This window comes from Pipistrellus hanaki, assembly GCF_964339955.1.
Source record: "Pipistrellus hanaki genome assembly, chromosome: 3".
NCBI lineage: Eukaryota > Metazoa > Chordata > Mammalia > Chiroptera > Vespertilionidae > Pipistrellus > Pipistrellus hanaki.
In genome coordinates, this window is record NC_140505.1 from 139,236,793 (window position 1) to 139,263,588 (window position 26,796).

Here is a 26,796-nt window from a genome sequence, read left to right on the forward strand (position 1 = left end):
ATAATAATTAGAAAAGCTTAATGAGAGATGAAGAAAGATTTTGGTCACTGGAAACAAATTCCCATATTCTTTTATTGATAGAGGCAATTTGGGTTAAGATTAAAGAGAGAATGAAGTTTCAAGTAGGTTCACAAATCAGTATTTTAAGGATTATGAAAAGGTTAACCTTATTGAACTAATTAGGATATACAAAAAATGTTAAGAAATTAGTCTTTCATTTCCATTTGATTGTTCAAAATCAGTGTGCTTTTATTTGTGTAAAGTAATTGCAATTTTTTTTATCGTGTCATTGAAAGCTTGTTTCACTTGTTTGTTCCTCAAGGTATAAATGAAGGGGTTCAACAAAGGGGCAACAGATGTAGTGAGCACTGATACTCCTTTGTTGATGGCCACCTCTTCTTTGGCTGAAGGCTTGATGTAGATAAAAATACAGCTGCCATAGGTGATGGAAACAACAATCATGTGAGAAGAACAAGTGGAGAAAGCTTTTTTTCTTTGCTGAGCAGAAGGGAATCTTAGAATTGTCCTGACAATATAGATGTATGAAAGAATGACGCCTATGAGTGTAATAATGAATGTTAACACTGCACAGGTTATAACCATTTGTTCTATGAACCATGTATCTGTGCATGAAATCTTAAAAAGGGGAGATGCATCACAGCCAAAATGGTCAATGGCATTGGAGTCGCAGAATTCCAGCTGGAGGCCCATACAAAGCGGGGTGCTGATGATCATTAGCCCAGAGATCCAGCAGCAGAGGACGAGGATGGCACAGACTCTGTTGTTCATGATGGTCATGTAATGAAGGGGCTTACAGATGGCCACATAGCGGTCATAGGACATGGCTGCCAGAAGAAAAAATTCCGTGGCCCCAAAGAGTCCAATGAAAAATATTTGACTAGCACAAGCATTATAAGTAATAGTATTGTCCCCAGTGGTTATGCTGTACAGGAATCTAGGAATACAGACCGTTGTGAATGAGATTTCTAAGACAGAGAAATTTCGAAGAAAAAAATACATAGGTGTTTTAAGATGAGAATCCGTGAGTGTAAGAATGATAATAGTCAGATTTCCAGTAATGCTCAGCACATAGGTGAGAAATAAGAAGATAAAAATCAGAACTTGCAGCTGTGGGTCTTCTGTAAGTCCCAACAGGATAAATTTTGTTATCGTTGTGCGATTTCTCATTATTACCTTTGATGTTACAGGCAATCTACATGTAAAAAAGCCAGAGAAGGAGCATCTAAACAGAAGAAAGAAAATCATAAGGGAAAAATCAAAGAAAAAGAGAACAAAAATAAGAGATTAATGAAATCAAAAGCTGATTTGTTAGAAAGGATGAATAACATTGATAAAACTATTGTGAAACTGATCTGGAAAAACATAAAATGTATTAAAATTTAGAAATATGACACACTTTTAGGTTATACAGATATTGAAATGATCAAATAGAATATTTTGGAAAGCTCTGCAAAGTAGGTTTGACAACTTAAATAAAATGATCTGTTTAAAAGAGTTAATTTACCAAAGCTAATTCAAGATAAAATATCTAACCTGTATATCTGTATATTTGTTAAAGTAAATAAGTGTGTATTTAAATTTTCCTGAAAAAAGAACTCCAGGTACAGATGTCTCTATTATTCTAACAAATTGCTCTACTTATTGTTCTGCCAAAGTTTTTAGGAAACATTGAAAAATAAATGAAAACAATAATTCTACACAAAACCTTTCATATAATCAATTATTGAAATAAAAAATTGTAAAATTATCTGGTGGGGTTTCCAATGTATATAAAAATAATATAAATAATAAACACAATAGAGAGAGGAAGATTAAATGATTTTATAGAATAATATATATTCTACATTCTACTTTCAATGGATCCAATGGTTAAATATTGATCTAAGAGGTATGTGAAATGTTCACTTGTATATTATAACTCATAGACAACAACACACATTTAATGTTAAATGTTTATATTACAAAATAAGAAATATTTTAGTCAAGTATACAATATTTAAAAATAAATTGATACAAAAGAGTGAAATAACCCAAAACAGGAGGAAATAAAAGATAAAGACCAGAAATCAATAATTGGAAACAAAAAGACCATAGTGAAAGTGAGTGAACCCAAAAGTTGATTCTTTAACGATTAATAATGTTGATGAACTTATAACCAGACTCATAAGCAAAACAAAACACTGGGAGAAAAAAACACACTAGAAATATCAGAAATGAACATTATCACCCCAGATCTTGGATATTAAAAGGATAATAAGAAGATGCTCTGAACAACTCACACAAATATTTTGGACAACTTAATTGAAACAGATGAAAATTTAAAATCCACAAACACATCCAAGTAGAGATAGACAGCCTAATAGTGAGTGCTACAACTATTACATAACTTGAAAGTATAGTTAACAAAGCAAAATTTATAGGACTAATTACTTAAACATAAAACATCACCAATTTTACACAATCTCTTCATGACAACTGGGGTAAAGAACATATCTCACCTTATTTTCTGAGGATTTAAAACAATTGTAAAATGAATATAAATGGAAGAGCCAAAATTAAGTCACATTTGAAGATCATAAAGAATGATGTGGAATTCATACTATGGATATTAAGACTTAAGATTTATTTTAAAGAAACCATAATTAAATAGTATGCTGCTTAAAATAATAATGGATAGATTTCTTCAAGAAATAGAAATTATTAGCACACTTCATCTCCTTTTATAAGGCAAGTATTACTGTGATACCAAAATTAAAAAAAAAAAGACATTGCAAAAAGAGAGACAGAGAAAGAGAGAGAGAGAGAGAGAGAGAGAGAGAGAGAGAGAGAGAGAAGTTCTAAACAAAACCATCTATGAACATAGATTAAAATTTCAATAAAAAATAGAAAATAGCCTGGCTGGTGTTGCTTAGTGGTTAGATGTCACCCCATGAACCAAGAGGTCCTGGGTTCAATTCCCAATTCCCGGTTAGGGCACATGCCCGCATTGTGGGCTTGGTCCCCAGTGTGTGTGTGTGTGTTCAGAAAACATCGATCAATGTGTCTCTCTTATCGATGTTTCTCTCTATCCCTCTCCCTTCTTCACTCACTAAAATCAATAAAAATATGTTTAAAATTAGCAATAAAATTCAGCAATAACATTGTAAGTATAATAACTCATGAGAAGGTAACATTTATCCTAGGAGTTCAAGATTGTTTTAATATTTTAAATCAGTCAATTTTATTCACTATAATAACAGTAAAAGAGAGAAACAATATTTTCTTCTGAATAGTTCCAGGAAAAAATTGACAAAATTCAAAATCCATTTATGCTAAAAAATCTTACAAAAAGTAAAAGTAGAGGAAACTCTCTTACTGTGATAAAGAACACCTACTTAAAAAAACAAAACATAACTTCTGCTAATATCAAATATAAAGAAAAAAAACTTGAAATTTTCCCCTAAAATGAGCTATAAAGCTATGACTACTTCATAACTCATATTCATAGCTAATAAAATGGGGAAAAAATGGTGACATTGTGATTAGAAATAAAGAAGTTAAATTGTTTTCCCTTGTAGAAGGCATAACTAGGTAGATTTAGAATCCCAAGTAATTAAAAAAATAACTACTTGAATAACTGAGTTTAGCAAAGACACAAGATAGATAATCAATATATATAATGAAATTGTATTTATGAATACCAACAATCAGCACTTGGAATTTGAGGTTTTTAAACTGCCATTTACAGCATCTTTAAATATGAAATACTTGGTGATAAATTGAACAAATTAGAATAGGAATGTAATGGAAAGTACAAAAAAAGTTATATTTTGAAAAGGATAAATATGTAATTCATTGGAAAAGAACAATGCATACTGAAATAGAGTTACATTAGACAAATTGAGGGTAAACTAAGTCTTATAAATGGTGTTGCTACCATAAAATACACAACAACAACAAAAATTGGAATAGGTCATAGACTTATTTAAAAACTCTCTGTATTTTGAAAGTCTTAGAATATGAAAGAAAAAGTCATATATTGGAAAAGTCATACATACTAGAAAATATTATCTGACAAAGATCACATATTTCACATATATGTATGAAGTATAAATACAAGTAGTAAATACATATCATATGTTTACTTCAAAAATAAAAAGAAATATATCTGTATACATGTATATGCAGCACACAATCCTATATAATAAAAGGCTAATATGCAAATCAACCAAATGATGGAAGAACCGGTCTCTATGACATGCACTGACCACCAGGGGGCCAATGCTTAATGCAGCAGCTGCCCTTTGGTCTTCAGTACAGGAGCTGCCCCCTGGTTTGCAGCAGCACTAAGGATGTCTGACTATTGGACATCCCCTTAGGGCTCCTGGACTATGAGAGGGTGCAAGCCAGGCTGAGGGACAAACCCCCTGAGTGCACGACTTTTGTGCACTGGGCTTCTAGTTTACTAATAAAAGACAAACAGTCCAATAAAAAATGGCCAAAGATTTGAGCATAAACTTCACAAAGGAAGATGCATGAATAGCAAATGTGCATAAGAAGAGATGCTAAATAACATTAGTTAATAAGGAAATGAAAACTAAAATCTCAATAAGATATTACTAAAGATGCATTAGGAGAATCCAAATTAAATGTACTAGCAAGAGCAAGTGTGGGATAACAAGGCAGTTGAGATTTTTATGTATTGCTAATAAAAATATAAAATAATGAAACCACTTGGAAATACAACTTTGCAGTATTAATTTTATAACTTTTCATAAAATAAAAAATATACCCACTATTTTAAAAGAAAAAAACTACATATGTCCACAGAAAGACTTTATAATTACAACTTTATTCATAATAACCAAAAGTGAAATGAAATACAAGTAACATAGGGAATAAGTAAACACATTGTGATATATTTATACATGGAATGCTATGTAGCAATAAAAAGAATTAAAATTTATGTGTGAAACATGGATAAATTATATACACAATAAAGACAAAGTGCTATAAAATTTAATTTATATGCAATTTAATTTAAAAGCAATCTCTTATGAGGGATTAAGGAGCACAAACGTTTTTTATATATCTTCATTTCATTTCGTTTTAAGGATGTATATAGACATTTTTCAAAGCCCATTGGAATGCCATACTTAAAACACAAGCCTTTTATTGTACGTATGTTGCACTTTAATAAAATTAATTTAAACAAGACGTCATGGAAGGGGAGAAGATATCTGCAGCAACTGTTAAGGGTGACAGCCTGCATCTATAAGACACTACTACAAATTAAAAGGAAAATAAAACTTAACCTAATGATAATAACTAGACACATTTCTTCACAAAAGAATTTGTCTAAAGGCCAGTGAGCATATTGAAAATGTGATGTTTAGTATTTAGGGAGAAAGAAATTAAATTTACAAGTGATATACAATCTTCAGAATAACTAACATTAAATAGGTGAGTCATACCAACTATTTTGAGAGCATGGGAACTAGAATACTAATATCTTAAAGATTAGTATATACATTCCTATAAACCCTATACAAATTTTAAAAATATATTTATTAAGCTGAATGTCCAGATGTCTATAAAAAAGGAAGTCACAATTCTAGATATTTACCCAGTAGAAATGTGTACATTAAATATACACATGTTTAAGAAAATTTATAGGAGTATTATTATCAATAATCTCAAGACATAGAAACCAAAATGTTCATTAATGATGGAAACAATGTTTAAATTGTGATATATCCATAAAATGGAAGAATATATCAATGGAGATAAAATAATATATTTACATGCAAGAACATGGAGACTTCTCACACTCAGTATGAATCATTCATGCTCTAACTGGACTTCCTGTCCCCTCACTGTGTCTACAATGAGTTCTGAGATACTATCTTAATTCCTCCATACTGGGCTAGATACATCTCCAATGTGTTTTTGTATCCCTCATCTTTATATCAGAATGGTATCATATTGCTTATTTTTTATTTGTCGCCCAATTAGACGGTGATAGTCTTGAGGTCAGGACCTATCTTGCTTTCAATAGTATATTCAGATCTTATCACATTTCCTGGAATATAATAGTTTCTCTGTATAGTAATTAAACATAGATATTTATAAACAAAAACCAGGATATAGTCTTTACTTATATTTCAAGATTCTACTTGATAGAGGTTTACTGCTGTGGTTCATCTTCTAGAAGATACTACACTAATGTTGAAGGTGCTTCTTTCAATATAATATATCTAATATTTTGTATCATTCTTCTCTGACCCTTCAGGGCACCACTCTTTGAAAGATAAAATATAGTCACTCAGATTGTAAAAAACCCCCAGGAATTTTTATTTATTTATTTATTTTTCTAATATAGACCATATGAAAAAAGGGGGCTATAAAAAAAAGTATTAGATAATGACATCTTAAGAAATGTCTAGATATGAGCTAATGATTGTTTTTCTTTGTATTATATTTACCTGATCCATTTTCTAGAAACTTCCTTAGTATTGTGGGGTTATGCTTTTCAATATTACTGGTAGAATATAGGGAAAACTACTTAGACTATAGTCCAAATAGACTAGAATTAGCATTTCTCTTAAGAATCGCTAATTGTATTATTAGATGGCCATTTTCAACGAAATCTTGCTCCTGAGCTCTTTACCAAAAATGGTCTTAGATGGAACCTATGTGACAAAAGCAGCATTCAGAGTATCTAGACACCATCCGAAAGGACAAGCATTGAGTTGTCTGCAATCGCTCAAATCGAGAAACACGAGATTGTTCTTCCCCAGAGCCCACCTTCCTTTCCTCCTTTCTTCTCTTCATGCTCTATTGGAACTTCTAGCAAAGTCCCTGCTGATCCTGGCTACTATCCCAGGATGCAAAACAACCGTTTTGTTTTTCTTATCACCTACTTCCCAGCCATATCTCAGAAACATCTTGATAAATTAATTATAGTGCAGGTGTAACTTAATTTTTGTTTGATATGACTATACATCAAAAAGTATTTATGTTTTTAAAAAGAAAAGATTTTTTTTGGATAAAATGTCAAACATAATTTCATTAAGTCAAAGCAGATGTATTTATATAATTGAGATTGTTGTGTGCACTAACAGGCATGTGTGGTAGCAATGGGGGCAATGCCAGTAGATGTTGTCTTACGTGCCCATCAAATTTGACTATTTTATTGCCCACATAAATAACATAAACCAGGCATAGAAACTTCCTCATATGTTTCCATGATTAATACTCTTGAAAAAAATGACAGTCAAAAAATGAAATTAATTTCTCATATCTTTATGAGCTATCAAAATTTTATAAAATACACCCCCCCACACACACACACTTAGAAGAGTGACAGAAAATATTTTAATTATTTTTCCAAATTTCAGAATATAAAAACATTAATTTGAGAAATACAAACATACTTACTCTTCAGTCTCTCATTCAGGCTTCAGTTTTTGTTTTCCTCATAGACCCCTAGTGGAACTCACAGTGGAACAAGAATTTTTAGTGATGTAGATATAACCTAGTAATGCTTTCTCACAACTTTCACTTCAAGGTAGCAGTGGAAATGCATCTACACACTGTATCAACTTTTGAATTCTTATGTCTAACACTTATTATGAATTATAATACCAGTCTAAATTAAAAAGGAACTACTATATATCTATATAATCTGACTGCTAGATAGAAGGAATGACTAGTAAATAGGCAAAGAAAAGTGAGAAATTCTCTTTGCTTCTTGAAAAGTTGATGATTTGACCCAAGTATTTTAACACAGAAAGCCTCCCTTAAAAAGTTTCATCACAGATATGATTGAGGATGCTTTATATGGCTAACTTGTACTAGGTCATATTAACTAAGTGAAAAAAGTGTCATTGGTGGCTCTGCTTCAAAGTGAGTAATGAATGTAACATTTAATTAATATGGAAAAATAAAACAAAACAAAATTAACTAATGCACTTAGGAATTGAGACTCTGTCTTTGGAGACCGGAAAATACATTAATAACACCAATATCTAAACATATTATCAGTGTACTTAAATCTTTACTGAAATGATGATCCAAGTAATATTTTGTTCTTTTGCTCACTTTAAGTCCCATTGTGTTGATTGTTAATGACATATAGTAATTATTCACACGTTAAATGTAATTTATGCTTTATTTATGAACAGAATAATACTACCCTTTCATTGCTTTTGCAAAAAAAAATAATAATTCCTTATCCTTTTGTAAGATACTTGCATATGCATGATGCTACATCTTTGCAGGTATTATATATTATAAGTCCTAAGGGATGATTTGTTATTTAACAGTTAAGACAATTTATGGTGGTGTTAAACAGAAAATTTTATTTCTGTGAAGTAAACATATTTCCATTTTGTTATATTATCTCAGAATCTGTTGCAATTATTTGAGACACTACTCATCTCAATCTTGTCTATAGTTTCTATCAATAATTTTGTGACTTACTTTATTTATATTAACATCTGCATTCTATCCATTGGATTATTATTGGCATAAGGTATGAATATATTGAATTCTCCCAAAATGATTAAGCAATTATTCAAATGGCATTTAATTAAAAATAAAGTAATATATTTCTACTTTGATATGTTTTTAATGATTTCAGAGAGAAATGGAAAGAGAGAGAAAGATGGAAATATCAATTATGAGAGACAATCATCATTTGGTTGCCTCCTGCGCACTCCCTGTTGGGGATTGAGTCCACAACCTGGGCATATACCTGACTGGGAATCAAACCGTGACCTCCTGGTTTATTGGTGGGCATTCAACTGAAACCCAAATGAGGGGTTCTGATCCTAGTTCTTTGTCTTGCGAAATCAAAGAATGAAGTCTCAGACAAAAATGGTTAGTGGAAGCAAAGTTTATTGAGAGAAGCCAGTCCTGGAAAAGGTGCAGCTGGGGTTTCAGGAGAGTAAAAAGTAAGCCAGTGTCCGGAGCTTCTGATCCATGTTGCAGCTGGATCAGTATCCAAGCTCATTAAAGCCTAATAGTCCATGTGTGGAGGCCCACATGGTCATGAGCCACTAGAGGCAGGGGAGCACATCCTCTGGAACCCAGCAAGACAGAGAGAGAGGAGAGAAATCAAGAGGAAGAGCACACTTTTTTTTTTTTTTTTTTTTTTTTTGTCTAGGGGTAGATACATGCTTTGCTAGCTCTTGATTGGTCCTTTTGAAAAATCCTGCCTTAGCAACCTTCTTGGGATTGGTAATATGCCTCACTGCCTTGTGATTGGTTATCTGCAAGCTGCCTAAGTAACATTGATACATTAATTTTGTTTATTTTTTTCTTTTGGATTATTCTTTTTTTTAAATTATTATTTTTTTTAATTTTATTCTTGCCCTGACTGGTTTGGCTTAGTGGATAGAGCGTCAGCCTGCAGACTGAGAGGTCCCAAGTTCGATTCTGGTCATGGACATGTACCTTGGTTGTGGACAGATCCCCAGTAGGAGGTTTGCAGGAAGCAGCTGATCGATGTTTCTCTCTCATTGATGTTTCTAACTCTTTATCCCTCTTCCTTCTCTGTAAAAAATAAATAAAATTTAGTAAAAAATTTATTCTTGAAAGTATTGCATATGTCTCCTTCTCCTCCTTCTCCTCCCTCATCCTCCCCACCCCCATTGACCTCTCCCAACCTTTCCCTGCTCCACACCTCAGGCCTTCACCATCCCATTGTCTGTGTCTATGGGGAATGCATATATGCATACAAGTTAATTGGTTGATCTCTTCCCACCCACCTACCCTCCCCTACCTTCCCTCTGAGGTTTGATAGTCTGTTAGGGGCTTTTATGTCTCTGGATCTATTTTTGTTCATCAGTTTATGTTGTTTATTATATTCCACAGATGAGTGAGATCATGTGATACTTCTCTTTCTCTGACTGGCTTATTTTGCTTAGAATAATGCTCTCCAGGTCCATCCATGTTGCTGCAAATTGTAAGATTTTTTTTTTCTTTTTTACGGCTGCATGATATTCCATTTTCTAGATGTGCCATAGGTTTTTAATCTACTCATATGCCTATGGGCACTTAGGCTGTTTCCAAATCTTAGCTATGGTAAATTGTGCTATCAACATATATCCTTTCTGACTGGTGTTTTTTTTTTTTATTTTTTTATTTCTTGGGATATATTTCGAGAAGTGAGATCACTGGGTCAAATGGCAGTTCCATTTTTATTTTATTTTTTAGAAAACTCTATACTATTTTTCACAGAGGCTTCACCAGTCTGCATTCCCACCAGCTGTGTAGGAGGGTTCTCTAAAGCTCTTATCTCCTGTGTACGCCCTTCTTTTCCTGCCCAGCTGGGTTTAGTTTTCCCTGCCCAGCTGGGTCTAGTTCTAGGTCATTTTGTCTGTCTCTCTGTTTTTTCTCGGAACCAGGCATGGTCAGCAAGCTATATTTTGCCTGAGTCTGCGATGCTTTGTTGCACTTCTGAGCCCCTGTTGTTCTGTCTCTCTCTACCTAGTTCCTTCTTCTATCTCCGCACAGCCACTGAGCCACAACAGCTGGGAAACCATTATTTCTTTGTCAGTTTCACCTTTGAATTTATCTTAAAATAATTTATTTATAAAGAAAAAAAGGAGCCATAATCAGCCCACAGATTTTAAAGAATTTCTAAAATACAGAAAGAAGGTAATTTCCCTGTGTATCCTCATCTCAGTTTCACTTCATATTTATATCATCTTATTTTTATCATCACAGGATGGGAACCAAGGAAAAGAGAAGGATACTTGATATCCAATACTTATTATCCTATTTGGGTCAAGAACAAAAAATGATCCTAGCTGGTCTGGCTCAGAGATAGAGTGTTGGCCCATAAACTGAAGGGTCCTGTGTTCAATTCGGACCAAGAACACGAACCTCAGTTGCAGGCTCAGTCCCAGGCCCTGGTCGGGGTGCATGTGGGAGATAATCAATCGATGTGTCTCTTTCACATTGATGTTGCTCTCTCCCTGTCTCTCCCTCCTCTTCTACTCTCTAAAAATCAATGGGAAAATATCCTCTGGTGAGGATTATCAACAACAACAAAGATATTCTTTGTAAGTGTAAGTTGATCACTTCATGGAGAAAGATTGGTGTAAAGGAAGCATGGTGAGACAATAAAAGGGAATGCAGGGTCATGATTCAAGCAAGATATCATTAATTGTCATGAGAGGTTTTGTTGTTGAATGAGAAGGGGAGCAAATAGAGTATAGAGCTAACAAGTAGAAATTAGATAAGTCTAAACTTGGAATTTCTAAAAACATTAATAATAGATGCAAGTAATTTATTAGAAATTCTAAAGCATTATTCTATCAAGAAGGGAGATCAAAACTCCTATGTACCAATTGGTAGTTAGGAGTACTAATTGGTAGTTATAGAATAGTCATAAAAATGTGAAGTATAGCATGGGGAATATAGTCAATAATATAGTAATAACTATTGGATACTGGATTTATCAGGGTGATCACTTAAGTTATGAAGTGTCTAATCGCTGGGTTGTAGACCTGAAACTAATATAATATTGTATTGTTGGGAGCCATCAGAGTTGAGACAAGCAACTCAGTCTTAAGAAAATAGAATTAAGTTCCTTCTAGCAGAAGTTATGTGGTGCTCTGAGGGTTTGGCCAGAAGATAAGATTAACCTGCCGCTTAGCATCTTCCTGCCGCTTAGCAACTTCCCCTTCCTGATCCTCCCCCCTAGATAGCCCAGCCTTGGAATGTTGCACCTTGGAATGTTATCCGCCCTGGCAGTTAGCCTATCCTGTGTTGCCAGATGCCAAAGACCCCTCTGCATAGGCAACCCTGCCCCCCTTTGTTTCTGCTGTATAAATACAGCCATTTCAAAGAATAAAGTTGAGGCTTGATCAGAACCTTGTCTTGCCTCCATTCTTTCGCGTTCCTTGTTTGTTTCATTCTCTTAGGTTAGGGGTGTCGAACTCAATCAGAGAAGGGGCCAAAATCTAAAATCCAGCCTAAATCGCGGGCCAAATGGTTTACTGAACAGTCATAAACTGACAATGTCATAAACTGACAGCGGAGTGCAGTGATGACAGCGTGGTGCGGGCCACATTGCAAGGCCTGGCGGGCTGGATTTGGCCCGCGGGCCTTGTGTTTGACACATGTGTCTTAGGTGGTTCCTGCGTACCCCCATTGTTGCCCCGCGGGTTGGGACATTGTATATTAACTGTAATTAAAAATAAAAATTATTTACAATAAAAAAAAGAAAAACACCTATGTACCTTCCAACCCACCATTTCATATCATTAGAGAATGTCTTAATGCCCAACTTACGTCAGATAAAATGACAGCATTTTAAATGTTCACAACAGGTAGAATATCAAAATAAATGAAAACATCATTTTAAATTATGAAAAAGTAAAATACCTACTTATATTTCATTTAGATGTAACTGGACTATAGTGAAATCGGATGTGGTCCAGTTTTATACTGATACTAAAGTCTATTATAGAAAGTCTCAAAGCCAGAAAAAAAGAGCTAAGCTTAAGTTTAATTAAATGTCTTGAGTAAAACATTGAAAATATTAATGCATAATCTACTGCCACACTTCATACAATCTCTTTCTTAAATTTACTCTTACTTAATCTCCATTCCCTCCCCCCGAAACACACATATCATGCTTCTCTGACAGTTTCATTTTATTTTCCTTTTCTCCCTTGACCCTTATTTCCCCTAATATTATTACTCATAGCCTATTGACATCTTGTATTTTCTTTCCACCATCCTGTCTTCAAATCTACCACATACTGTAGTCTGATTCTCTTTAAGGTTTATAAAGATAAAATCTGAGCAAAAAAGCCTGTAGTGATAATTTGCACTGTTATTCAAAAGGCTAACGTTTATCAATATATTAACTAAAGTTGAAAATTAAAAATCACACAGTATATCAACACTAGTTTCTCATATTTTGAGTTTAATCTCAACATTTCTGCCTACTAAAATAGTAAAATTTCAAACAAATAAATAAACAATACATGGATGTGGTTTTAAGCAGAAAAGTGGCAATGGAAATGGTGAGAGGTGGTTAAGTTCCAATATACAGATAGAGTTTTCAAACATGAGACCACATAAGAGCACCTTGGGAACAAGCATAGAAAGAAAACAGACCCAGAGACCGAGCCTTGGGCCAATTCAACATACTGAAGTCAGAAAAGTAAGAAGGTATCAGCAGAAAATACGTAGGCAGAGCACACAGTGAGGAAGGAGGGACAATCACCAGGTGAGAAGGGCATTAAGAAAATAAAGTGCAGAAAGGGTTTCAGGCAAATAAAAGGCTGTCAATGTTCTCTTCCAGTGGAAAAAGAAGAGAAAAAAATTCTCTCTGGAATAGATAAAATCCTATATATAGTCCTCAGCTTTTTTTCCCCCCTGTAAGAATATCTTCAAACACAGTCTCTAGCAAAAAAGCCAGACATAAAACAATCAAGAAAAAAACATCCATAAATATAGAAACAAATAGTGTCTCCAGAAGTTGGAATTATCTGGCTAGCTACTATAATAAACTAAGTGTACTTAGTTCAAGGTCAAAAGCTGAAATCTAATCTATGTTAAACAAGTAAACATATTCACAATGGCCAAGACCTGGAAACACCAAAGTGTCCTTTGATAGATGATTGGATATAGACGGTGTGGTATCTATATTGCCATTTGTAACAAGATGGATGGATATTGAGGATATTATGCTAAGCCAAATAAGTCAGACAGAAAAGGCCAAGAACCGTCTGATTTTACTTATATGCGGGTTTTATAACTGAGAGCAATAAATGTATAAACAAGAAAACAGAGTGACATCAGAGAAATGGCAACATGAGAAAAACCCCTTGGCCTCTCCCCGTGAAATATCAACAAGTTAACCAACTTAATTCAACAAAGAAATGCCTGCTCACTATAGATCCATGCCTGAGAGATCCACGCATTAAAACATCTAAAGGTGGGAACTGAAAATAAACGGGAGATGAGACGGGAGGATAGATGGCCCCCACACGTAGATGGTGCCTATATAATTTTATTCACCAATGTCACTTCAATACAGTAAACAAAAATCAGAAAAAATTAATTTAACCTAGCGTTGGCATAATAAATGGTAGCTCTTAAATAAAGAAATTAATTAGTTTACATTGCTGCCTCTAATTCTAATCTAACACTGAATTTTTCTCCCATTCATATTTGATTACCCCCCTTTTTTTCTACAGTGAGATTCCTAGTCCTCATCATTAATATATATTAATTTTCCCAATGTTAAAATTTACACAAAATCAAATCAGAATTATTCAATCAGTACTATTAATGATGCACACACTATGTGAAGCCTTTTTTTTTTCTTTTCTTTTTTTCTAACCAGCAAAAATTATACCTCTTGGTGTGCCACTGAATTTTAGTAATTAGTTTATGGGTGCCATAAGATAAAAAAGGTTGAAAATTGCTTACAATCTATTTGTAATGAGGAGGCTAACCCCTATTTTATAAACCTACTATTTGGAATTCTCTGCTATTTTTTAAATGGCCTCATATTCTAAAAAAAACAACAACTTTGCTTTCTATCCTGCTTTAGCCTGCTTGAATAATGAGGAAGATAAACTTAAGCTTTCTGACCTTGTAGGCCAGAGACTAGATATGCTCATACCCTCAGTGCCATGCCAGGTGCATTTTTTAATTGGATAGAACTGTGTTGTTTTCAAAGCCAGCAGCTAGATAACCACTAAGCACACGGGGATGGCTCTTTAATAAAAAGGAAAGTTCTGCTTGTAACTTCCTTAAAATTTGAATTCATTATCTCTAAGTCCACCGCAGTGAATAAAGTGTGACTACAAACTCTCTGAGCATTGCTTGATTTATTCCAGTTCTCTGTAATAGTATCTATCTATCATCATTATCTTATCCTATTTATCTATATGACTATAATCAATCATTAACCTGTCATCTAACCACCTAATTAATTGAATGTACAATATAATTATTAACAAACTACACCTGCCTAAACCGGTTTGGCTCAGCGGATAGAGCGTCAGCCTGCAGACTCAAGGGTCCCAGGTTCAATTCCTGTCAAGGGCATGTACCTTGGTTGCGGGCACATCCCCAGAACGGGGTGTGCAAGAGGCAGCTGATGGATGATTCTCTCTCATCAATGTTTTTAACTCTCTATCCCTCTCTCTTCCTCTCTGTAAAAAATCAATAAAATATATTTTAAAAAATACACCTGTTAAAGATCTAACTGTGATTTTATCTCCATAATTTATAAATTTTAGCATAGAGTGTGAGCAAGTGAAGTAACTTTGTCAATTCTCAATTTTTTTCAATACCAAAAGGGTTCAGAATTGTGTGTTTTGCCTATTAGGATAATAAATTGAATAATGTATGTACAACAATTAGCACAATACTTCATGCATAGTAAATGTTCAATACATGATAGGTGTTATTTAGTAATATTTCAAGATGGTTGTTGAGCTTAGGTGCACACTCTCAAATTGCTGAAGAAAATATTCTTTCTTAAATCAGAGTAGTAAGCAGAGTTCTATTTTTTCTTAATGTTGAATGCAGTTCTTTTTAAAAACATGTGGAAGTAGTATTTGTGCTAGGACCCACATGCTGTTCTCTGAGTGAGATTCACAAATTGGGGAGCAGCTCTTCCCACCCCCCAAATCCTCAAAAGGAATTAATTATGTTGAAGCATAATTATGTTATGTTTCAAAATAGTCTGCTAGTTTGCAGTGTCTACATGATTGTTTTAAAATGAATATTTTTAAATGTTACAACAATAATGGTATTTTACGTAATCATTCTTAAAACAATAAGCTTTTAACAATTAATGATAAAAACAAAGGCCAACTGGTATAGGCTCTACTGAGTATTTTTTCACCTTTCCTATTTCTCCTTAGAGACACTATCCCCTTAGATTTCTTACTACTATAAAGCAGCATTCACTCCTTTTAAATAATTGGAAACCAGCAAATTTTCCCCAAGTTTCAAGCTAATCATCTCAGCTATGACAATTTTTATGAATGTTTGCAAAGTGGAATTAGTTGGACACACATCTTATAAATTATTTGGGTATCAAAAAAGAGGAGTTTATCAGAAATATTTATTATTCAAGGCATAGATATTACCAAATGTTCAGATAAATATGGTAGTGAAGAATAATTGCACTATTAAAATAGTCACACTTTAGGTCTATGATTTGAATTAACTTGAGAAATTATTTTGCATTAATTTTCTTACCTACAAAGTTAAATATTATTTTCCAATATGTATGTTTGCCTTTCACTATAGATGATCCTTGCTTACTTAATACAGAAAAAAGAAAAAGATAACCAACATACACTGCAAATGGTAAGTAAAATAGTGCTGCTACATTTCTTTCAAAAAATTTTAAGAATAATTACAAATACCGTGTAAGTTACATACAAATTTATATCAATGATTTGAAGATGATACTTTATTATTCCTTTTGAATAAAACATTAATTATTTTATGTGCTATTTTATAAATCATAATGCAAGAACATGTGTTTTTTATTTATGCGCTTGCACCTGCATTTTTAATACATTGTCTGTGTTTAAACCAGACAATGCACTGTAGAATGGTGGAGAGAATGGTGAGTGTTTTATTGCTCTCTATATCCAAAAAGCCTGAATGACCCTAAAAATCAATTAAAAATGACCAGGTTGGAGGATATGTTTTCCTGGAGAATTGCCTTCACATATTTTGCTACATTTTTAAAAATAGAAAACATACATTCTTTGGAAGGACTAATTAAATTAAAAAATATTTTTATTGATTGATTTAAAAGAAAAAGGGTAGGGGAGAGAGGGAGAGGGAGAGGGAGAGGGAGAGGGAGAGGGAGAGGGAGAGGGAGAGGGAGAGGGAGAGGGAGAGAGAGAGAGAGAGAGAGAGAGAGAGAGAGAGAGAGAGAGAGGGCACTTCCTGGACAGGCTTGGAAGTATAAATTTTAATCAACTCTTTGAGCAAAGACAACTTATCACTGATAATTACCAATCACCAAATCTGCACTGGTTGCAGAATGAATATCTCCTTTGTGGTTTGAAATTACTTTCAATACCAACATTGCATCTTCAGGAATGCTCAATGGGTTTAGCAGAAAGAGTGGAAGTTAGAGCAAGGACATATTAAAAATGAGCAGGGCCAAAAGAGGATGAGTTCCAAGAAGAGAGATTTTGATTTTATGATTTTCAAGGGTCTACCATTCCCATCAACAGCACAGAGGTAATACACTGGAAAATTAAAATAAGACAAGAAACTAAAATTGTTAATCTAAATAATGTGGGTTTGTGAATTCATATTTGAAGTGATGGGCTAACTCATGTAGAAATAAAATATTATGTTCTTAATATAAAAAGATAAAAAACTTTAAAATAGGCAAAGGTGTTGATTGGCAAAATTTAATTTGTAAGAAGAAATGTAATTAAATATTTTTATTTAAATAAAAACTTTTTATGCTATATGATGTTTATTTTTTACCTCTATCAGTGCTTTTGTTCTAAGTTTATTTGGAAATAGTTTTTTTGCAAATTGGAGACAAAGATTTCTCTCAGTTTCAGAAGAAAATTAAATGTGTCACTTGATTTATTTTAGTTGAAAGTATGACTATAAAATATTTGGCAACCAGTGTTCTGAATTCATTAACAGTTTTTATAAATTAGAGAAGTTGAAAAAACATGTTTTATTGGATAATGTCTTTTGGTAACATGTTATTAATAATGAATGACTTTTTATGAAAAATATAAATACATTATAATTTAATATCCCACTGAAAGTATTATTACTATTTTTATGTATTTGCAGAAATCATATCTGCATGTATCATATTAGATATTATAAAATGGGGTCAATTTGTATAAATATTTGTCTAATATTACATCTAAAGTATTTCTAGAATATTTAATAAAATTACATATTCATCAATGTCCTTATTTTAAAATGTAATTATCTGAATGAATAAAATTATTTGAAGAATTGCTTATTTTTAACTATTTAGACTGTTTTCTATGTTTTACTCTGAAAGTATGTCATGACATATAGCTTAAGTCTAAGATGGATACTGAATTGCTTTTTGAGAAAGATAGATTTTACATTATATCCTAAATTTTTTATTCCTCCTTAGAAAGTTATTTAGTCTGTTCACATTACTGAACTAACTATATTATTGTTTCAATTCTTAATTGGATATTGTAAGGCCCCAATCAGATCAATAGAAAGTAAGTCTACTTTATTTACCAATTAAGTGCTTACCTGAATTTTATAATTTATAATTTCTCCTTCTAATCTTGTTTAATTGGTTAGAGATTTTAGAATTTTATTCAACAATAGGTTTCGTCAGCATCCTTGTGTAGGTCTGATTCCAGTAAAAAAAAAAAAAAAAAAAAATATATATATATATATATATATATATATATATGCTAGAATTTAGTTAATTATTAATGCCCACCTCCATAGTACTTCTATTCTCAGAAACATTAGTATTGCTTTAATTAAGGATGTTAAAGTATGAAGTGACATCCTCTAAAATATTACTACATATTTATTGTTTTTATGTTTATTAATCTCTTCACTGATTATTTAGCAGTTAATAATCATTAACGTATTATATACATATCTCATTTAATTCTTATAATTTAGGTAAAAACTATTTTATCTATTTTTTGTAGGTGAAATTTTAAAACAAAGAAATTAATTTTCTCAAGACTATATAACTACTAATAAGTGATAAAGTAAAATTTGCAAAATATCTTTTTGATTCTAAAAATCTTAACTTAGCCATTTAGCACTTTTTCTATATTTATTTTAATTGATTTATTACAGATGTCTCTCATTTTCCCCCTTTGCTCTCACCCCACTTGAGTCCTTCACTACACTATTGATTCTGTCCATGAGCTATGCATAACTATTCTAATAAAATAGAAAGATGCAAGTTGACAGTATCTTTGCAATGCCCACCAGCCAATCAGGAGTGAGTATGCAACAAAGATGGTGGGTTAATTTGCATACACAGGCCCTGAGTGGCGTAGGGGGTGGGTGGGTACCAGGTGTGCCACACTGCCCCAGCCGCTCAGGGCCTCTGGGCAGCATGGGAAGGCAGAAAGGCAGCCCTGGGGCCAGAGCAAAGGCGGTGCCCTTAGCCAGGGGAAGGAAGGCCCGTTCTTGCAAAATTCTTCATGCATTGGGCCTCTGGTAGGCATACAAGTTCTTTGGTTAATCTCTTCATGTCCTCCACCTACACACACTCAACGCCCTTTCCTCCGGATTCCTCAGTCTGTTCCATGCTTGTATACCTCTGTATCTATTTTGTTCATCAGTTCATTTTGTTCATTAGATTCCACACATGAGTGAGATCATGTGATACTTGTCATTCTCTGACTGGATTATTTTGATTAGCATAATACTTTCTAGGTCCCTGTATGCTATCTCAAAGGCTAAGTCATCCTTCTTTTTTTATAGCTTTACTAGAGACCCAGTGCACAAAATTCATGCACGGGTAGGGTACCTAGCAGCTGCAGGCTGCTGTCTGGGGCCTTCTTTCCAGGCTGCTGGCGGTGGGTCAGGGCCTTCTTTCATTCCACACTGCCCCCCTGGTGGTCAGCACACAACATGGCGAGCGATCGCACTCCTGGTCAGTCAAACTAGCGAGGGCACACTTTGCATATTAGGCCTTTACACTGCTAAATATAGACTAGAGGCCCTGTACACGAAATTTGTGCACATGAGGTGGGGTGTTCCTCAGCCCAGCCTGCACCCTCTCCAAGCTGGGACTGGTGGCTTCTAACCAAGCCTGCCTGCCTGATCACCCCTGACCCCTCTTCCTTCCTGCCTGATTGTCCCTAATGGCTTTCCTACCAGCTTCATCACCCGTAAACACCTCTACTGTGGCCCCCACCACCATGGCTTCATCCTGAAGGGCATCTGGAATGATGTCCAGAAAATTGTTTGGCTATCTGGTCTAATTAGCATATTATACTTTTATTACTATAGATTATTATAGATAGCATTCCATGATGTTAATGCACCACATCTTTTTTTATCCACTGAAGATGGGCACTTCAGCTGTTTTCAAATCTTAGCTATTGTAAATTGTGCTCTGATAAGCATAGCGGTGCTAGAATTTAGTTAATTATTAATGTCCACCCACATAGTCCTTTCTGATTGGTGTTTCGGGATTCTTAGGGTATATTTCCAGAAGTAGGATCACTGGGTGAAACAGCAGTTCCACTTTTAATGTTTTGAGGTTATTCTATACTGTTTTCCACAATGGCTGCACTAGTCTGAGTTCCTACCCGCAGTGTAAGAGGATTCTCTTTTCCCACATCCTGGTCGGAACTTGTTTTCTGATTTATTAATGGTAGTCATTCTGGCAGGTGTGAGATGATACTTCTTATATCAATAACTAGTGATATTGAGCATTTTTTCATATGTCTACTGGCTGTTCTTTTTAGAGAAATGCATATTCATTTGGTACTTTGTCCATTTTTAATTGGACTGACTTCTTTTTTTTTTAGTTGAAAATTAATGTTTTTGGAAATTATATATATATTTTTAGAAACTAACCCCTTATCAGATATATCATGATGAATATGTTCTTCCAGAAAGTGGGTTTCCTTTGCAATTTGAGAATGGCTTCTTTTGCTGTGCAGAAGCTTTTTAGTTTGATGTGGTCCCATTTGTTTATTTTTTCCTCTGTTTCTCTTTCCCTATGAGATGTTTCTTTAAAAATTCTGGTATGTGGGATGTCTGAGATTTTATTGCTTATGTGTTTTTTCCCCCTATTTTTTATGGTTTCCTGACTTACATTTATGTATTTTATCAATTTTGAGTTTATTCTTGAGTATGGTGTAAATTGGTGCTCTTATTTCTCTTCCTTCTCTTCCTCCTTCTCTTTCTTCTTCTTCTATTGCATGCACCTGTTGAATTTTCCCAACACCATTTATTGAAGAGACTGTCTGCCCTCCATTGTATGTTCTTGCCTCCTTTGTCAAATATTAATAGAGCATGTTGTTGGTTGATTTCTGTTTTCTCTGTTCTGTTCCATTGATCTACATGCCTGTTCTTTTGCCAGTATCAGGCTGTTTTGATTGCAATGGCTTTGTAGTATAGTTGAATATCTGGTATTGTGATCCCTCCAACTTCGTTCTTTCTTAAGATTGCAGAGGCTATTTGGTATCTTTTTTGGTTCCATATAAATTTTTGAAATATCTGTTCTAGATCTGTAAAATATGCCACCAGAATTGCATTGAATCTATAGATTGCTTTAGGTAGTATGGACATTTTAATGATGTTAATACTTCCGATCCATGAACACATGAATTCTTTCACTTGTTTGCATCTTCCCCTATTTTTTCCAATGTCCTCTAGTTTTTCAAGTGTAGGTGTTTTACCCACTCTGTTTAAGTTTATTTCTAGGTTTCTTATTTTTGTTTGTTGTTGCAATGGTTAATGGAGCTATTCTTTTTGTTTCTCTTTCTGAGAGTTCATTATCTGTGCATAAAAACACCATAGATTTCTGGATGTTAATTTTGTGTCCTGCTACTTTGCCAACTCATTTATCAAATCTAATAGAGTTTCGATGGAGTCTTTAGTATTTTCTATGTACAATATTATGACAGTTTTACCTTTTTCCTTTTCAATTTGAATACCTTTTATTTTTTTCTTCTTGTCTGATCACTGTGGCTTAGACTTTTAGTATTATGCTGAACAAGAGTAGTGAAAGCATACAGCCTTGCCTTTTTCTTGTTCTTAAGTGAAAAACTTTAGTTTTTGCCCATTGAGAATAATGCTGGCTTTAGGTTTTTCATATATGGCCTCTATTCCGTTGAGGTATGTTCCCCTGACTTCTACCTTGCTGAGAGTTTTTACAAAGAAAAACGAGTGCTGTTATTTTGTAGAATATGTTTTCTGCATCTATTGATATGATCAAATAATTTTTGTCCTTCATTTTGTTTATGTGATATATCATGTTTATTGGTTGCATCCCTAGAATAAATCTCACTTACACTATTTCTTTTTTTATGAGTTTATTATTACTTTATTTTTATTTTATTAATTTCTTTCTTGATTAAGGTATCACATATTTGTCCTCAACCCCCCATTCCAATCCCCTACCCCCCTATTGTCCTTGACCACTGGTTAGGCTCATATGTGTGCACACAAGTCCTTTGGTTGATCTCTCCCTATTATCCCCACCCTCCCTTTGAGGCCCAACAGTCTGACCCACGGCTCCTTATCTCTGGGTCTGTTCTTGTTCATCAGTCTATGTTGTTTACCATTTCCCCTAGATGAGTGAGATCATGTCCTACTGGAAATATAAGAATAAAAAATGAGACAAGCAATAATACAATATTTCTTATGTTTTATTTTCTGTGTGTGTACTTAACTTTAAAATTTTATGCTTAAACAATAAATATCATATCCAAACTGTTAACCTTAATAGTGCATTATTGTTTGTCTCATTAGCCATTAATGTTTTTGTTTTTCAGATACATAGCTGGACTTTGTGTGAATTAGCACAGTTTTAAATTATTTCTAATTCATAACAGCCTCCCAACATTGCTATGCTTCATCTCCATTACTCACTCTGTTTTCATTATTTGCCATTCAAGATTCTAACAACCTCTAATTAAAAACATAAAATAGTCCCATTGAAATCACCACACATTTTCCTTTGGCCAATACTTCCTTGGATTAATAGTCTTTGATTAATTATATGAGTGATTGCTGAGGACTTTAGGACACTGGCAGTGTGGCAAGAAAACTAATTTTTCACTGTTACAGAGCTGCACCTGGAAAGTAGGTTTAGTTTCTAGACACTCTAAATGGGTGGAGATTGTGAAGAAATGCAATGCATTTTCTGTATTTTATTTTTTATTTTTATGGTCTAAGTTACATGTGCAAAATTTTGAAATTCTGAATAGATTATTATTATTTTTTTTTGTAAATGTGGCCATATCTGCTTTATATTGTTTTAATTTTTCTTAGATCCAGCTGGTACTTATTTTGTTTTATGTAATTTTGGGGGGAGTAAATTTCTTATGTATTCATCTGTAGTTCATAGAGACGTTGCAAGAGTACTAACCAAATGTCACTTAAATATGAAATCAAAACTATGGATCTTAATTCATTATATACTGGAATAGTTTTATTTTGACGAGGTTAATAATTAAAAATTAATGGATTACTTTTGAATCTCAAGCCAATATTTTATCCACCTTATTTCTCAAAGGGAAACATTGGAAATTAGTTACAAATGACTAGAATTTTTTTAGTAAGGATAAAACTCACACAACTATTTTGTGTTTTGCTGGTCAATTTCAAAAACTGAGTTGACTTCAATGGTGTTTTTAATTTTTTAATTTTTTTAAATTACTTTATTGATTAAGGCATCACATATTTGTCCTAATCCCCCCCATTCCCATCCCAAACCACTCCCCATGCACGTCCCCATCCCCTGTTGTCTGTGACCACTGGTTGGGCTCATATGCGTGCACACAAGTCCTTTGGTTGTTTTTAAAATAGTTTTTATTGAACAGATCTGGATCACATCTTCAGAATCACAGAGCATTACTTTACAAATGAGTCTATTTGTGAATATGAATCCTTTTATATATTACTAGAGACCAGTGCAGGCAATCGGGCCTGATCTGGGCCTTCTCATCCAGTCCCAATAGGGGCTGATCGGGGCCAGATGGCCAGTGAGATGGACTGTGGAATGGTGGGCAACCACCGGAGTTTGGCTGTGTGAGTGCACTGACCACCAGGAGGCAGTTCCTACATTAAGCGTCTACCCCCTGGTGGTCAGTGAGCATCATAGTGATCAAGCACCTGGTTGTTCAGTCCACTTGTTGTAATGGTCACTTAGGCTTCTATATATATATTCCCTGCTTATAAAGCTATCCATATAGTTTCTTATTTTTTAATTTTTTTTCTTTACTGATTAAGCATATGTGTCCTTAATCAGTAAAGGATGTACAGGATAAGGATATGTGTCCTTATCCCCCATTGCCCCTCCCCCAACCCCCCAACCCCTCACCCCCTGTTGTCTGTATCCATTGGTTAGTGATATATGCATGCATAACAGTCCTTTGGTTGATCTCTAGTTTCTTATTTTTGTATCTTTTTATTTCTAGAACTTGAAATCTCAGAAGTGAAATGGAGAATCATACAACGCAGATAGAGTTTATCCTTCTGGGACTGACAGATAATTCTCAGTTACAGATTGTAATTTTTTTCTTTCTATTTCTGAATTATATGCTGAGCATGATAGGAAACTTAACCATCATTGCCCTCTGTCTACTGGATTCCCATCTCATGACCCCAATGTATTTCTTCCTCCGAAATTTCTCTTTTCTGGAAATTTTCTTCACAAGTGCTTGCATCCCCAGATTCCTAATCACCATTGTAACCAGAAGAAAGACCATCTCCTATAATGGTTGCATATCTCAGTTATTTTTTTACATATTCTTGGGCTCCACAGAATTTTTCCTTTTGGCGGCTATGTCCTATGACCGTTATGTTGCCATCTGCAAACCTTTGCATTATACATCCATCATGAGCAGCAGAGTCTGTCATCAGCTTATACTCAGTTCTTGGGCAACTGGATTCCTGGTCATTTTCCTTTTATTGATTTTGATTCTTAATTTGGATTTCTGTGCTTCAAATATAATTGATCATTTCATTTGTGACATTTCTCCTGTAGTGCAGCTTTCTTGCTCAGACACACACGTAGTGGAATTGATTACTTTTTTCTTAGCTGTGATGACCCTTATTGTCACGTTGTTTCTGGTAATCCTTTCTTACTCTTACATCATCAAGACAATCCTAAAATTCCCTTCAGCTCACCAAAAGAAAAAAGCCTTTTCTACCTGCTCTTCTCACATGATTGTTATAACTATCACTTATGGTAGTTGTATATTCATCTACATAAGGCCATCAGCAAATGAAAGAATCACTTTAAGCAAAGGAGTAGCTGTGCTCAATACTTCAATTGCTCCTCTGTTGAACCCATTCATTTATACTCTGAGGAACCAGCAAGTTAAACAAGCCTTCAGAGATGTATTTAGAAAGGCTCTTTCTGCTTTAGATAAGTAATATTATTTATGAAAAGAATTAACATAAAAACATAAAGGAACATGGAACAAAACCAATTTTACCTCTTCTAGTTTAAGAATTAATCTCTAGTAATTTAGATTTTTTTAATTTACTGAAGGTTAGAAACTAACTCTATAGTATACATTCTGAATTTAATGTTCTTTTCTTCAAAGTGAAACCTTACTATGTTAGAAATATAGAATTGCAAAATTTATTTTCTCTAAAAGCATGTTAGAGTAAAATGAATGAAAATTTTGATATTATTATTGATTATAAGTTCTCTAAGAGCTGTAATTAATATGCCATGTTTTATTTAAAAGCCATGTTCTTTAAAATGTTGAGATAAAATGAAATTTGCCATTATGAAAAGTTTAATTTCTTGAATATTCCAATTAATATATTAATTTTATGACCTGTTATAAAATTATTAGTTTTTAATTCTATGTTAAGTTTTCCGCTCTCAATGATATAAAGTATCAGTTTCTCAACATTCAAATGAGTGCTTTAAAAATAAAACTGCATTTATTTGCAAAGACATATGCACCCCTTTGTTCATTGAAGCATTATTCACAGTTGCCAAGACATAGCAATAACCAAAATGTCCTTTGATAGATGATTGGATAAAGTAGATGTGGTATATATGTAACTGGACAATCAGTGGGTCCATATTTCCTGTCACTACTTAAGCCAATTTGACAGAGACAGGATTGAATCATAAATGAGGGTTTATTCTAAAACTGCCAGCCATATGGGAGAGCAGCAGATCTTCCACAAAAATATGCTCTGTATCCCACCATAAGCCAGCTGCTTATATTTAGGCAGAGGGACAAAGATTACATTGGGAAGGATATGCCAAATGGGCAATTGACAGGTAATGGGGGCTGGAGATTCGCAATGGCCTTCAAGTATGCAAAGGTTCAGAGTCTTCAAAGGGCTAATGAAAACCAAAGGGCTGGCAATTTTCAAAAGCCTGGGGTCTTCAAAGGGCTGGAAGCTCTGGTTGCTGCAACAAGGTTGTTAATGTTTCCACGAGAACAGGCGGCTCCCTGATGAGGAGGATGGGCTGCCTTTCCAGGTGAGCCCCCAGGTCCCACAGGCAGCTCCAACCAGGGTAGAGTGTGCCTCTTTAATCAGAGTAAAACAGTCCCAAGTAACCGGACATGATTAATATTTCTCACAGTTATAGCTGGTTCCCAATGTTCTATTGCTGCCCCTATCTCAGATACACAATGGAATGCTACTCAGTCATAAAAAGATGAATTACTACCATTTGCAATAACATGAACAGACCTTGGGAATATTATGTTAAGCATAATTAAGTCAGACAGAAAAAGTCAAGTAGTATCATTCATATGTGGGATATAAAACTTAAAGCAACAAATGAACAAACTTGAAAAATAAATGAAAATTTACAGACACAGACAACAGTATGGTGGTTATCAGAGGGAAGTTAGTAGGGAGGTAGTAAAGGGTAAAGGGGACCCACTATATAGTAATGAAAGATTTGGCTTTGAGTAGTGTGCACACAATGCAATATTTAGATGAAGTACTATGGAACTGTACTCTGGAAACCTGCATCATTTTATTAGGTAAATAGAGGCCCAGCGTGCACAAAATTGTGTATGAGTAGCTTGCTTCTGCTTGCCCCAGCTGGCTGCCCTTCCCATCACTGCT

At 34.1% G+C, this 26,796-nt stretch overlaps 2 protein-coding genes across 2 annotated transcripts; one reads left to right on the top strand and one right to left on the bottom strand.

Annotated features, from left to right (window-relative positions):
• Nucleotides 1–249: 249 nt before the first annotated feature.
• LOC311618757 (olfactory receptor 6C2-like) lies at nt 250–1,188 on the bottom strand (the record flags this gene model as incomplete). The annotated part of the gene is made up of 1 exon (XM_084876338.1): nt 250–1,188. One exon carries the CDS (start codon nt 1,186–1,188, stop codon nt 250–252), a length of 939 nt encoding a protein of 312 aa, XP_084732464.1.
• A 22,995-nt stretch (nt 1,189–24,183) lies between these two features.
• On the top strand, nt 24,184–25,122 carry OR6C70 (olfactory receptor family 6 subfamily C member 70; the record flags this gene model as incomplete). Its single annotated transcript, XM_084876345.1, has 1 exon — nt 24,184–25,122. The coding sequence occupies one exon, from the start codon at nt 24,184–24,186 to the stop codon at nt 25,120–25,122; it is 939 nt and encodes a 312-aa protein (XP_084732471.1).
• Nucleotides 25,123–26,796: the final 1,674 nt, after the last annotated feature.